The 15783-nt window shown below is 41.4% G+C and overlaps 1 protein-coding gene across 3 annotated transcripts in view; it reads right to left on the bottom strand.

Moving 5' to 3' along the window:
• The window catches only part of SLC1A2 (solute carrier family 1 member 2), a 98736-nt gene that overhangs the window by 10304 nt on the left and 72649 nt on the right, over nt 1–15783 (bottom strand). For all 3 annotated transcript variants that reach the window (XM_083464267.1, XM_083464266.1, XM_083464268.1), the window contains 6 exons: nt 14313–14475; nt 13109–13235; nt 10641–10874; nt 8913–9107; nt 7361–7495; nt 3173–3404 (listed from right to left, as the gene is read on the bottom strand). In XM_083464267.1, the coding sequence (XP_083320393.1) occupies nt 3173–3404; nt 7361–7495; nt 8913–9107; nt 10641–10874; nt 13109–13235; nt 14313–14475 (1086 nt within the window). The remainder of the gene's footprint in view (nt 1–3172; nt 3405–7360; nt 7496–8912; nt 9108–10640; nt 10875–13108; nt 13236–14312; nt 14476–15783) is intronic.

Raw genomic sequence — 15783 nt, 5'->3', positions numbered from 1 at the left:
ATCATTCCATGGGAAATACTGGCTTGTAAGCAACATCTCAGCAGTCAATATTTTTTCTAAAGGAAAAAAACAACAACCCCACAGCCAGCCATGCGCCACCTTTCCCCCCCAGTGGAGATGTGCTATGCATGGCTAGATAAGCCAAAATGGCCAATGTGCTTGTTTGACTGGGCAGAAATGAACTGGACCTTTACATAGTAAGGGAGTCTTTCATCTAATTCTAAACAGAACCCCATTATTTCCTAGCTTACCTTTCATGTTACTGTCCTCAGCTTCGCATGAAAACTTAAAGACAGGACTGATATTCCACATGATGGACAAACTGGACGCATGGGAGCATTGGGACATGAAAGCATGACAATGTACCCATGTTTGACACAAAGCCAGCCTCTTTCTTAGATAATTAAAAGGGAAACACATGCATTATAAAGAACAGAATACACCACATATTCGGAACTGAAATTATAGGTTAGTTTGCAAAGGAAGTAATGTGAATTCTGATTTAAAAAAATAATAATACAGAAAAACAGCCCATGCAACAACAATCGACATAGCTTGCTAATAAAGCATACATTAGCTGTGCAAAGCAATCAAACTAGGAAGCTGTTTAGAATATTAAGTAGAAATGACATGTCATTATATTAATACTTGAGACAAAGAAACAACAACAACAACCACTGACCAGAGTTGCAGCAAACTTCTCTCTTGCAGGACATTTTCTACAATTTCATTCACATACTTTTCTGCACTGCTTGTAATTTTTTAAACTTATCAGGAATAATCCAGACAAATTTAATAGGGTTGCCATGTGTCTGGAATTTCCTGTACATAGCTGGCAATCAGCAGTTGGAAACTGAGTCTGGGCAGGAATCGCTGAAATGTCTGGGGAAATCCGGACATATGGCAACCCCTGTTGGCATTGTCGTTTTCGGCGATGTTTATTGAGACTTTGCATGCAAAAAGACTCAAAAAGTTTGGTCAAAACTTAAAATAATAATTTTAAAAAGGCTCAACAACTTTTCTGTCCAGATTTTCAATATACAGTATTTAAATGAGCATGACTGAACTATGTGCTTAACTCAAAGGGGCTCAATTTTTTAACCATGGGATTCTTCTGCACTTTATTATTATACAAAACTATGTGATCTGAGAAATGTTTAAAACAGTAGATGCCTACTTCAGAGAAATAAACTCAGGTCCTAGGCATAATGTCAGAGCAATGGTGCCTTTCTTTAGAACTGGCATATTTATAAAGCCTTTCTGTCAAATTGTTTTTAGTTACAGGCAAAGCTTTGTTATTTTTAAATTACTTGTGTGATTTTAGAAACCTGATGTTGTACGCAGCCATCAATGGTTTCTCTCCTCTGTTCTCCCTACTGGGACTTAGAAATATCAGTATCAAGTAAGTGAGCTTGATGACTATCCAGCTGAAACATTAATCAAAATCTGAAATGGCTATGGCAATCCTTTAATGACAGCACATTAGGGAAAACTGTAGATCTGCCTAAAGAAATATGTTTGTTCAGTTCAATTCTCCAGCCAGGCCCAGTCTCGCCAATGGCTGCATTCAGACATCATGCTAAACAACAGTGATGCGTCCACAAGGATGAGTTTGGAAGCAAGATGCAAAGCATCCAAATTAGTTTCTCATTCAGCCATGGAGTTTCCTCAAGTTCATGTAACTCTTGGTCAGGTCAATTCTTGTTATAATCTCTTCTTGAACCAAGTAATTTACAAACAGCAATAGACAGAAATCACAAAAATGGCATTGGAATGGCCCACAATGAAAATGAAAATATTATAAATATTATGGCGAGCACAAGAGCTCTCAGTTGCTGAGGACGAGGTACAGTGCATGTGTCTCTACAGTGTGTCATGGAAAGCATCGATCCACAAAAGGACAGGCTTTGCATTTATTTGGGTGTCAGGGGAAGCATGAGAATGTGCTTCTTTCTTGTGCATATCTTTGCTCCCCCTAACTGTATATAAATAGAAACAGCTTCATGTTTTCTCCTCCAGTTTCCTTACAGCCTGATCTTAATTATGTTTACTTGGAAGTATCTGCCGTTGATTTCAAAAGAAGCAAGGAAGTGTGCTTCCAATTTCTGCCTTTTTCTACTCGGGAAAATGGCAGGCTTCTGGAACATAACCCACTGAAACAAATTACTTTTGTGTTGCTTCTGCTCCTCCCTGCGGGATGCACAAGAAAAATTTCTGGATTCGACTGAACTTCTGTTTCCAAACAGTTAACTATCTTGCGCTCTGAACTGTCACTTTTAAATATCATTTAAAAGGCCGAAATCACATTTGGTTGGCCGAGGGATGAGAAGAAGTGAAGGAAGCGCCATTCCACCAGTGGAAAGAGAAGCCCTCCAGCAGGATGACACTTATGATGCTGGAGATCCTCTGGTATGGCCTGTTAGTGGTGTTCCGCCGTTGGTGTGGTCTGAAACATGGAGTTCAGGAGGCATGTTGGGGGAGGTCATGGACCTACAGGATTCTAAGTCCCCTAGTTCCCCTGACACACTCCCCCAAAAGCTCCCAAACTATGTCACCCCTGGAATTTGTGTTGTTGACCCCTCTCCCCCAACTGCAGTCCATGAGAGGGGAGGGAAAGAAAAAGAAGATGCCAACAGAGAGGGAAAGCCTCCTGCTCAGGCTACAGCTACTCAGCAGGGCTTTAAATGTGGTAGCTGGTCCATCATGGATTCTCCAAACACACAAAGGCAACAGAATTGCTCTGATCTGGAGGAGAAAATGGTGGAGATTTTTTGGTTTGTTTGTTTTTAGGTAGTTTTAACCGTTCCAATTGCCACATCAATTCTCCTATTTATCTATAGGCCTTATTAACTGCATTTGCAACCTTTCTTGTAATGGGAAGCTATAAGAATGCTTAACTGGACAATATTCCCCCATTGCTTTGCAATGCCTTCCAAAACACCCTGTAGAACACAATGTTATTTGTAAACATGGCATGCATTAGCAATTTAAATACTCAAAGAAAGCAAACAATATATGTACCCATGTCTTTAAACTGATCAACATAGCATGCAGCATTGTCCCATTATTAGTGATACATTTTTTAAAAAAATACATACAGGTTAAAAAACAAAGGAAGATGAGGTATGATTGACTAGATGCAAGTCTCAATATCCATAAATGTGAAAGGTACCTTGCACTCATCTATTATGACAGAGTTGTGGGCTGTATAAACACACTGGTTTGAGTTGTTTTCCCGGTGGTTTTTCATGTCATCATAAATGGACTGTGTCTTGGTCATTTCAATATCTTCGTGCCCTTTGTGATGGGCATCAATGTTTTCCAACTCTGCCTTGGAGAGGTGATAGACAATGCCAGCTCCAAAGGAATCTCCCACAACATTGACAGAGGTTCTCATTCGATCTCTGCAATAGCAAAGCACCAGCAGGATGTTAAAGTAGACCTGAGTGTCATATCTTACACCTAAAGTGGTTACTTTAACCTTTACTAGCTTTATGTTCCTTTGAACATTTGAAAAAGAATTATAGTCAAGAGATCTCATAATTTGCATGACCCTGATGCTGCAAAGGAAAAAATGGGTAGTTCCCACAGTCTCTTGGGATTTCTGAGAAGCTGCACATGTTCATTTTGTACAGAGAAATCCCATCATGAAGTGAAAAAAAATGGGGCAACACTTTTTCTTTTGAAGGTTCATCTATGTAATCAAATAGTGACATGACTGTAGATTTTGTCCTACTGGAAAAAAAACAGGTTCATAGGTTTGTGCAGTCACATCCCCATTTCCATCAAACTTCTAACATTGCTGAGTGCATTTTAAGCACTTTATAAGTGTTCCACAAAAAAATATATCATCAGATCACAGTACAGATATGGTAGGGTTGCCCTACTTCAAAAAGTAAAATTCCTGACACCTGCAAAGTTCTTGGGCTTTTTTAGGAAGACCACAAAATTATTGAACTTTTTTTGGAGAACAAACCCAAATTGCCTTCCCCAAAATAGTGATTTTAAGCTTTTTGGAACTGTATCCACTGCTTTTTCCATCACGTTGCCATACATCCAGGTTTCCCCTGACATTTTGCCAATTCAGCAAAATTCTCCCCATACACCATTTTTACACCCGAAAACCAGGACATGTCAGGCATTTTCCTGACATATGGCAAGCCTAAGATATGGACAAAATACATTTTTTCAGAAACAGAAGCAGGGAATTGAATAGAAATGGTCATTGAATACACTGATTTGATGCTAAAATGCTAATCAGATTACCGTATTTTTCGCTCTATAACACACACCCGACCATAACACGCACGTAGTTTCTAGAGGAGGAAAATCCGTAGGCATGCCACCCGTAGGCATTCCCTCCATAACACGCACAGACATTTCCCCTTACTTTTTAGGAGGAAAAAAGTGAGTGTTATGGTGCAAAAAATACGGTACCATTTTTGTTTCATTCTCTTCTTCATATCATGGTTTCAAAAAAAAATCTGTTTAAGATTATTGATGGCATGCACCATTTAGAATGATATACATATAATTTAAAATGCCCTTCTCTTTTGTCTTCATCTGTTAAGCCACTGCCATAGGAGATGCCACTTAGAAATCTGTTTCCTTGTAGATGACCAATACCGCACCTTCTATAAACAGGTGCCAAAATAGCATTCAGCAGCAGGTCGGTTATAAATTTCAGTTAGATTGCATTAAACAATCCACTTGCAGCACCCAATCCTTATCATGATGTGTGGATATGAAGTATACATTGTGAAACACTTGCCCCAAACAAGCCTGGCATCTGTAGGTGTGGTGGTTCACTTACTACCAGCCCAGTTTTAATAGGGGTCAGAGAACCTTTAATTCAACTGTTTCCCATGATGACTGTATCTATGTATCATGGCAGCCAGTCATTGTGCCAATCAGGTGGTTTTCTTCAATCCACAACAATCATTTTGTAAGTTTGCAGTGAGATGGAGAAACATCCCCCTTCTGTGAGGTGCTGCACTGCATGCTGAAACCTTCCTATATGGAGAAAGGCTACCATAGAGAGTAATTTCAGACAACCTTCATGGTATGTCCATTTCATTTACATAGGCCCTCATTGTTCCTCAATTTATTATTTAGCACCAGGCCTAAGTACTAAAAATTAAAATGTGATTCCCCCAGGCGTTTTTCAGTCATAAATCATGGATTTTTTTGGCTTGGTTTCACAGAATGCCAAAGGGGAAGAAAAATCAGGTGTTCACGCTAAATTTGCAGTGGTAGCTCTACATTTCAGCAAGCATTTTAGAAGCTGAACATGAACCATTTACACAAGAAGGCCCTTTCTAATTCTCCATTTCTTTGGGCATAGCATCTCTGTGCTGGAGACCTTTCCGTGACATTTGCTAAGCTTGTCAATTTCCCCTTTGGAAACTTGCAGTTCTTGGCTACCACTAATGACTCTGGATTAATTCCAGCTGTGGACAAATAACACTGTTCTTTAAAATGCCATTTTTGTTCACTTTGGAGTGGAGGAACAGCAGGAGATCAGAACACTTAAAAAAAGATTTCATTGTGAAGTCTGTATATATCTTCCCTATGCTATACAGAGCAAAAGAAATAAAATAAAATCCAGCATATTTTATACAATTTTAAAGATGGAGTTTGCAACCCAGTATTACAGCAATTTTGAATCAAGATTGACACAGTATAATAAACTGGAAAAGGTTTACTCCTGATATATTTTAAGTGAATGACCTGGTTTCTTAATAAATGACCTGGTTTCTTAATATTTCAGTTTTCATAATGAAGAATGACTACCTTTGTATGCTTTTTTTCACGAAAAGCTATAATGCTCTTCCTTCTTCCCAGATTTCATTCATGTCAGTCTATTCAGCTCATACCAAAAGTACTTAAAAAACCCCAGACATATTTTATACCTCAGGACTTGTAAGAAGTTTGCTTGGGTGCTTCTCAACAATAAAATAAAATATGTTTCTGCTTTATTCAGTAACTGTAACAGACTGACAAGCTGCACTGATATAATTGCTAGATACAATAGTCCTTTGGGAAAGTATTTCAAGCTGCCCCATTAGCACCAATGGGAAGATCTCCTGGAATCCAGACTACCTGCAATCTAGACATAACATGCATAACAGCAATACTCTTACTGGGGACATGTTCTTACTATTTTCTCTCTCTTTTTTCTGTTTCGGCGGCCTAATCTGGCCTGCCAGTCGATTTAATCCAGCCCCCATGGCAGTAGATGCCCTGGGATAAAATCCAAAAAAAAGCTCAGCAACTTTGGGGTAAACTTCAATCCTAAAAAAGGCTTAAGAACTTTGGGGTAAAAATGTAAAAAAAAGCTCAACTTCGTTTCACAAAAAAGCTCAACAACTTTGGTTGGCCCTCACATCAAATCTAGTCCTCTTTGAAAAAAGTTTGGGCACCCCTGATCTAAGTAGACTAATTATGGGCCACTTCAGGTTTAAAACCGGTGCACAGAAGACCTGTCTCAGAAGAATTCTTTTTAGGGTGAAATAGCCCTTACAAGAAAAAGAAGAGAGGAAGGTCTGTATATTACATGACCATACTATAAAGCTGCAATTATTTCTAACAGTATTTTATTGAGTATTTTGTATAGTGCACTCTTAACACACACAAATGCACAGTAAAGTGAAACTAATTTGAAAAAAGGCCCAGGGAAGATTGTGTGAATCAGTGTGAAATCTCTCAATTATTTCTCAGAAGATGCCTAGGACTGTGCTGTGAAAAGCCCAGATACTCCCATCAATTCCTCTATGGCATTAATTCCACTATGGAAGGTTTGAGCTCCTTTTCCTTTGCGCTGCCATGATATTGTCTTGCTCAATCTGACCTTTTCTAAAGAAGCAAATGTCAGCAGCACAATTTGCCACAGGGCTTACTTCAGGGGACAGGGATTTTTTACCACATGAGAATGATCAGAAACACAATGGTAAGCCCTTAGCCCTACCCCCTCGCTAACACCTTGCCTCTGCAGCTGAATTATGGCTTTGTCCATTCAGGAGGCAGGACTTCTCTATCAATTGAAATGTTTTTACTTCAATGACATTTCCTTGAAACAGCAAACAACCACATGCTTTAAGTTAACATCCTCCTACTGTCTGCAAACAATGCTTGCCGATTTCTGCTCCGCTCCAATTTCGCTACAGTTGGGTATCAGAAACAATCTGTGTGCATTTCCTTTAAATGCTTTGTTGCATAAACATTGGTCAGCTGCTGCACATCCAGGAGTGCTTCTCGTAGCAAGCATTATTGATCATGAAGGAGTTGACACCTGAGTGGGTAGTTAAGCCACATCATCACCTTTTGGAGAAAAGTGACAAGTTTCTTTAATGTTACTTACAAAAGCCAATCTACAGCAACAAGTAAGCTGATGTCCTGTGTGGGAAGGCCCACTGCGGTGAGGATGAGAAGCATGGTCACCAATCCTGCACTGGGTATACTCGCAGCTCCAACACTCGCAAGCGTAGCTGTCAGACTGTGAAATTAAACACATCCACTTGTTTAGTTGGGCCTTCTCTTAGTTAGTGTTTCTCTTACAAATATGGGAACTGCTTGATCACTCCAACTTCTGTAGGAACACATTCCCTGTTATTTCAGTGCAGCCTCTAATATTGTAATTTAGAAGATTTTGACTGAGTTTAAAGTAGTTTTATTAACACACCAGTCTTTTGATTTTGCAAAAAAAAAATCATTTGTTTCCATAAGCAATCTTATTTAATGATTTTTGATTAAAGCAATATGTGATTCATTTAACTCATGCTAACTTGAGTATGGGACACGGGTGGCACTGTGGGTAAAACCTCAGTGCCTAGGACTTGCCGATCGCATGGTCGGCGGTTTGAATCCCCGTGGCGGGGTGAGCTCCTGTCTTTCGGTCCCAGCTCCTGCCCACCTGTTGGGTGTAGTGAAGGGTTAACCTTCTGTGTCTCGAGGCTGAGGGGAGGCGCTTACAAGGGAAATAAGCCAGGACGTGAGGAAAGCAGCTTGGAATGCTGTGAGCTGAGTGCAAAGTGAAAGCAGCTTTGTTCCGTAGCTGCAAACAGAGGGAGAAGATGCAGCTTGATTCTGATGGAAGTTATTGATTGTAAATATGCTACTTTTGAGCAAATAAAGTGATATTAGGACAGAAGAAACGTGTGGGACTTGTTTACTGCTCTTTCAAACACACAACCGCTGTGCAACTTTGCTATCTGCTAATTGCTTTACGACCGCTACAAAGCCACCCTCCGTAAACAGAAGCTACAGAGGCTCCCAGGGGAAGCATGGCTGGGCGCCGAACAATAAAGCAATAAATCTACCTAACACCACCTAGCAGTTCGAAAGCACCCCTAAGTGCAAGTAGATAAATAGGTACCGCTTATAGCGGGAAGGTAAACGGCGTTTCCGTGTGCTGCGCTGGTGCTGGCTCGCCAGAGCAGCTTCGTCATGCTGGCCACGTGACCCGGAAGTGTCTCCGGACAGCGCTGGCCCCCGGCCTCTTAAGTGAGATGGGCACACAACCCTAGAGTCAGACACGACTGGCCCGTACGGGCAGGGGTACCTTTACCTTTACCTTTTAACTTGAGTATATTTATTTTCCATTATTTATAATCAAGTACAATGAAAATCTCTACAAAACACATTAGCACTGCCTCTGAAACCAGGTTATAGACAGAAATCAAGGTCTGCTTTCATGTCTTACAAATCCCTACACAGAAATTACTTCATGTAGAAAACTGTGTAATTCCCATGTAGGCTGCAATACGTGATGCTCTACCTGGGAACTGGCAAAAGCAGCCAAGGCTTTTCACTGTTTATTACAATGGAGGCTCACAACTTTAAACTTCTTTGCAATAGGCAAGGTCTGTAATGTTCATGTTTTTACCATCTCCAGTGTAGGACAAGAAACCCACCTGACAGTGACTATCTGTCCACCATCCAGCGCAATTCCATTCATCTGTGCTATGAAGATAGCTGCCACAGCTTCATATAGGGCAGTCCCATCCATGTTAATAGTGGCCCCAACAGGCAAGACAAATCTTGTCACACGCTTATCAATGCCCAAGTTTTCTTCAAGGCAGCGAAAGGTAACAGGCAGTGTGCCAGCACTGAAGGAGAAAGCAAAATGAAAGGCTATAGGTAAAATTCAGACTTCCTGGGACAGATAGCTCTATTGACACTCTGGGGGAGCAACTAGGCATCTTACACACACATTCACCAGGTCTCTGTCTGTCCACAGTTCAACTTCTGCCTCATCCGTCCTGGAACTGATGGAAGCGTATAAATTCTATGATTGTAAAAATTGCCTATGCACAGTGTTTTGATCAAAGCTTGTGCATGCCCCTGTAGATGTATATATTTTGACAGTTGTTGAATGCAGGTAAAACCAGATGTGACAACATGTGCCATTAGAAACCAAGGCAGATAATTTGTTTAAACAACCCAAAATTGATAGCAGGCATGATGGAATATTTCATCTGAAGCACAGCAACCCTTACCTCCTTAATTACAGTTCCAACAAAAACCGTACCCCTCGCATATGGCAATGAGCCACAAAGCAAAATCTCACTTTGGCTCCAATAAGATCTTTAGTTTTTAAGGTTCATAGTTACAGGAATTTTTTTTGTTGGGAATGCAGCTGGGGAGGAAACAATTAAACCTCACACCCCCATGTTCAGAAGAACACCCCCATGCATGCTATTGTACAGTATTTTTAAAAACTCTGATATGATTTCTAATAACATAACTACTCCTAGTTGTCATAGGGACTAAAGAACTCAGAGAAGGAGAGGTCAGTTGGCAGAGGTGCCTTGGGAAGAGAGGGAGATGACAGCCTCCTGTTAACTGGGGTGGGGGCATATGTCTGAAACCTGAGAAGGTTCTGCTGGAAAAGCAGAGAAGATCATGACTAAAAGTGGAAAGCCTTGCCTGATTGGAAAGATATGTCAGACTTCTGAAGAGGAAAACTAGAAAAGACCCAGCAGTTATTGGTGCTAAAGACAAGTCTAGGACTGGATTTAGGGCAGGTGATCTAGGCCTGGGGTGCTGGGCTTATGGAAGGATTTCTGTCATGAATGATCTCCATTCACCTTTGTAATCTTATATGAGATGAATCCCTCATCATACGAATTGTCCATCCAAGTTGTGAATGGACAAACAAGGCATTTAGATGTCATATGGTAAAATGACCAGTGCTATTTTTCTAGAAAAAGAGGTGCCAGAACTCACCATGAACACCTCCCTCATTCTCTTAGAGTGGCAATGGCACCACCTGAGGGGGTTCCAGAACTCAGTTCAGGGCTGGGAAAAAAGCCCTGAAAATGATACTTCCAAAGCAGCCTTATATGGTCTAGGCCAGCCCTGGAGAAGACTTTCACCCAGCCCCCAATTCCTGCAGGCAATCCCTGAGGGAACAGGTGTCATCTGAACCAAGTAGCTGCAATCACAGCAGTTAATGCTATGAACCAGGTTTGAGTTTGTGGGCACGTGAAATCCAGTTTACACCTTTTCTTCATTTTTAGGTTAATTGATCAGCTCACAGGTATTGCTAATCCACACACATTCCGCTGAGTAAGTCTGGTTAGCAAAGTATTTATAATGGCCCTGAACGTGTTGCTAACTTTGCATTTCATATCAAATACCTTGAAGCAGTGCCTAGCGCAGTAATCCATGCCTGAAAGATGCCCACAAAGAATGTGAAGGGATTTTTCCTGGTCACCACGAAGTACAGCAAAGGCAAGAAGATCCCTCCATGGATGATAAGGCCTATGATCACAGTGACCATGTACATTCCAAGTTGCCTAGCAACTACTTCCAGGTCCTTGATTGCAATGATTTTTCCACAGATGAGGCAGGCAATGCCCAGTGGCGAGTACCTAGAAGAAAACGCGGCATTAAACAAGAATGCAGTTGCAGAAGTCTGTGTCTCAAAACAGAAACGGCATCATAAAGGCAGCTGATAAAGCTATACCATGTAGCTTTAAATTATCACCTTTTGATGGAAAACCTTTCAGCCCCAAACACCCCCACTATTGAATGATGGGACCAGGGGCTGCCTGGCCCTATGCTGCAGAAACTGACTGAAAGAGCACTATCCTGTTGGCTGGATTCAGTCCACAGTCTTGAGGACAGCTTTGAAAGTGGCTGGCTGATAGGGGACCAGATCCATTTTTACCTTTGAAGAAGCAGATGGGGGTGGCTCTCAGCCACCGGAGCATCTTCAAAGCTCTTCTGCCTGAGGATTGGCACGTTTGAAAACTGATCTGTGCCTTCAGAGGTGAAAGTGCAAATAGGCTGGCTTTCCGTCAGCACAAACTGCCAAATTTTAAAGCCCTTTTGAGACAGGACAGATGCATTTTCCCCTTTGTGTGCAGGGGGTGCTGGTAGCAGTACTTGATTTATTCTGTGTGTCAAGGGCTCTTGAAAGAAGGGGAAAAAATTCTCCACCCCTAATAGATAAGCACTGTGAGAGTGGCTACGACAGAAGCAGTACTGTATTATTAGAGTCCTGATAATTTCTTGGACCAGAGAAAGCCTTACAATTCCTGAAAGTCTAGTGGTGGCTTTTGCCAGGCAGTTAGGATGGTTAACTGACTCAGCTGAGCTTTTCATTGCTTGTGCCAGTACATTGCTTGTGCCCAGACAGTAATATGTTTTGCAGACCAGCCGAAACCTTGCTTGCTGACAAACCTAATACATGCTGATAATATCGTAGAAGCAAGCCTTTTGTTTGGTTGTTTTCTTTCCTATGATCCATCCCCTCCAGCAGTTCATAATGACACCACTTAGCGAATGGGTGGCTTGCCAGACCTCCCACAAAGAGACTCACTGGCCCTGCCCATACCCAGAACTCAAGCTACAGAGAAGCTTCCAGCTGGGATTCCATGCAGACAGGAATAGAGGTGAAGGTTTCAACAATGGCCTTGAAGCAGGAGTGGCTACCCCATGTCCTGTGGGCTATATCCAGGCTCCCAAGCAATTTCTGGTGCCTACCCACCAACAAGGGTTACTGTGTCAGAGAGAGCTTTATTTATCGTTGATGATGATTAATTTTGCTGAGCAGCAGGTGGCTTAAAGGAATCTCCACTCTTATGCTCTATATTAACTTTCTTTTTTTTGCAATCTGAAACTTAATTTTTTATAGAGAGATAGATTTAGGAAGCAAAACTGGAACTGGGCTTTTTTAAAAAAGGAATGTCTGCTCTCCATCTGACCTTCTCATGAACCATCCAAGCATTGCCCAGAAGCAGCAAATCAATCAGGAGCTTCTATGAGCTTCGCACAATCCCCATTTTGCACAGTTTTCTCAGGTGCCAGGCAGTCTGCTTCCTGAAATGGTCACTGAGGATAATCCTTAAATAAGGGTTACGAAACATCCTTAGCAGATGCCCAATTTTGTTTTATGTCATTATGGTGTTCACAAGAGTTTCATAAATCACCAAAGCTGCTGGAGGGGGTGGATCTTTTCCTAAGAGAGTAGCCATAAATAATAGGAAAGAATGTCCCTTTGGATATGAAATAAAGGAATGTGTCTCCATAGACTAAATGTTCTCTTCTATGCAAATGAACAAGAGTCATGGGTTGAAGGTAAGCCTTCTGTTGATGTATCGTATTAGGAATCGGTCCCAGCAGTGATGCAGGAACAGTGGCTGTGCAAAGATCAAGTTCTTCTGAGGCTAATCCAGTGTGTTCTGATAGAAGAAAGCCCCGAGCATCCACAGTAAATTAAATATGCAAAAACATATCAACAGCCTCATTTGATTCTCTGACCAAATGAGGTGTGGTGTGGCACATCTGAACTTGAACTGACAAGACCTCAACTCAAATCTCTCAGCATCCCATTAATTCCCCAGGTTGAGTTTGGTCCAACCTCACACATTCTGTTCCGGCTGCCTAGCGGTTGGGGGAAAAAAACTCCTGTTTATGCCATTCTGAGCTTTGTGGGCTAAGGGCAGGATACAACTGTGAAAAGCAAACAATCGAAATAAGTGCTGTAGCTTCAGACCAATATAGTGAGGTAGGTCATGCAGAAATTACAGAAAAGCTACAAAATGATGTCCAGAATACAACTGGATTTAGCGTGTCTTGGCAGATGATGACTTTGACTCACCACATAATCATGGTTACCAGCTTCATTACAATCTCGTTCAAGATATTGAAGAAATCCACCATCATCTTGGCTTGTTCTCCCATCTTGCCCATTGCAATACCAAAAGCAATGAAGAACCCAATGAGTCCTGTTGAAAGAATGCTAAAATATTAAACGCTACTGAGGCTCTGTCTTATTAATTAATTAAAATATAAATAAATAAACCTTACTAAATCAGGCTTCAAGTCAGTTCAGGCTATTTTTGTGTCATGAACATGTTGCAGAATACACCCCCAGTAAAACACCGGTCTGGAAGGGCCCTAAGTGTTATTCTACTCTCAGGAGAATTTTTTTGGGGGGTGCACAAGGAACAGAGTGGGGAAAAGATAATGGCAAATTTCCCTTGCACAAGTGATGCATGTGCTACAACTATTAATATCTTGCAGTAACCTGTTATATGATGACTTGGTGCTCTTCAGGTGTTTTGGCCTATAAGTCAGTCCTGCCCCATGCTAGGAAGAACAGTGTTCCTAGGAAAACTCAAGCATGTACTGTTATTATTTTATCTCCTAAAAAAGCTATCATAATATAAAAGATTGTTACGATGACCAAATGATATAAACATATGCCGCTTTTACAGTGGCGTAGCGTGGGTTGTCAGCACCCGGGGCAAGGCAAGTAATTTGCGCTCCCTAACCCGTGGATTTGCGCCCCCTAACCCATGGATTTGCGTCCCCTAACCCCCAGATGTTGCGCCCCCTAACCCCCAGATGTTGCGCCCCTAACCCCCAGATGTTGCGCCCGGTGCGGCCGCCCCCCCTGCACCCCCCACGCTACGCCACTGCACTTTTAGATGGATAAGCATTCATCTGTATATGTGTGTAAATGCTCAATGACTGAACAGATTTGGAATCACCTGCAACCATACAGATAAACAGAGGAGGATATGCAAAAATGAATATGTAAATGTGAGTATATGTAAAGGATATGTGATATGATTTATTGGACTTGAATATTGCTTTACATATATTTTAAATTAAAAAGTCTGAAGGCATTTTACAGCATATATAATATGAATGCAATAAAACATTTAATCATTTAGTTAGCGTTCTTACCTTAAGGTCCCAGGGTGGGTTACGACAAGATAACAATATATTCAAAACAATGCACAATATTGATACAATAATAACCGTGAAGAACACATACACTAAAAGTGTTTCCATACCTAAGACATTCATGCCATCCTTAAATTCGAGGCCTTTCTTAATGATTAGCTGAGGTTCTGGCGTCACTTCTGTTTCATTCAACATGTCAAAGATGGAGTCTGTTGCATTGGCTGGTTCATCGATCTCTTGAGGAACAAGCACTTTCTTGGTGACCGTTTGAATCTGAAAGAATCAAAATACAGGGCTGCAAATTCAGGTGTAAAGTTGCCTGCTACATAAGCAGTGCAAACTCTGAGCTTGAAATCCCCCTTCTAAATTTCTTCTGGCACCTGCCCTTGCAAATCACCAGTGCAACTAGGTAAATTTAGACCCTGGACTTTATTGTCTTCAGCAACCTTGCACAGACACATTTACATAGCTCTATGTTACTGCAGTACACAATTACACCATTTGCTTGTTCCCCCATCTCCATTCCATGCTTTACAAGAGCTTTTGTATCCTTGTTATGTTAGAGCAAAAATTAAACAAAAAGCAGTTTGCCAGCCCTAATAAAAAAAGAAGTACTTTGAACATGTGCCGTTTCCCATTTTAAAGAACTCATTTAATTAGCATCATCATGACTACAGAAAGAAAACGTACTGTGCTTCTGCTGCCCTGATGATAAACTCGAGATTCAGCACCATTTTGTTGTAGACAAAGAATAATATATATTTAAAGTAAAAATAACATGAGCATCTGTAACCATGGACATGCTTGGCTGCTGCCTAACTATAAAAGGATGTTAAATTAAAGAAGGAAAGGATGCTGTGGTGGTGGCGAGTGGCAGTCCCAGCATGCCCTTGTTGGCCGAGATGCTGATGCAGGGCCTGTCTGCTATGGCCTCCATCATCTGCTGCTCTCTGGGTGCTCAGTCAGGGCTCTTGTGGTTTGGGGAGCCCTGGACATTGCCAGTTTTGTGTATGCACCTTGCTGCTCTGTGCTAAGGTCTGTGGACTGAGACACAAATCCAACTCTGCCATTAGAAAGCACAACAATACAAGACATCTCTGATCTTTCCTAAAAACCACACGTGGGGAAACATCACCATAATAAAGCAATAACTCTACCCAAATCAGGAGGGAATTATATGGGAGCAAATCCAAATGCAGGTACAATGATTCCCACAATGTTTACTTTCATCTTTGGATGTACAGTGGTACCTCAGGTTAAGTACTTAAGTCGTTCCGGAGGTCCGTACTTAACCTGAAACTGTTCTTAACCTGAAGCACCACTTTAGCTAATGGGGCCTCCTGCTGCTGCCGTGCCGCCGGAGCACGATTTCTGTTCTCATCCCGAAGCAAAGTTCTTAACCTGAAGCACTATTTCTGGGTTAGCGGAGTCTGTAACCTGAAGCGTATGTAACCTGAAGTGTATGCAACCCGAGGTACCACTGTACTAATATTTTTATCTATCGTTTCTGTGAGAAGTAGATAAATAGTTTGGGTTGTATCAAAGAAAGTAATTCCATTCACACAAGGATACGCACATGTA

This window comes from Podarcis liolepis (genome assembly GCF_965112155.1).
Source record: "Podarcis liolepis genome assembly, chromosome: 1".
In the NCBI taxonomy this organism is placed as follows: Eukaryota; Metazoa; Chordata; class Lepidosauria; order Squamata; family Lacertidae; genus Podarcis; species Podarcis liolepis.
Note: the sequence above shows the minus strand (reverse complement) of the source record. Positions and strands in the feature narration are given on the sequence as shown.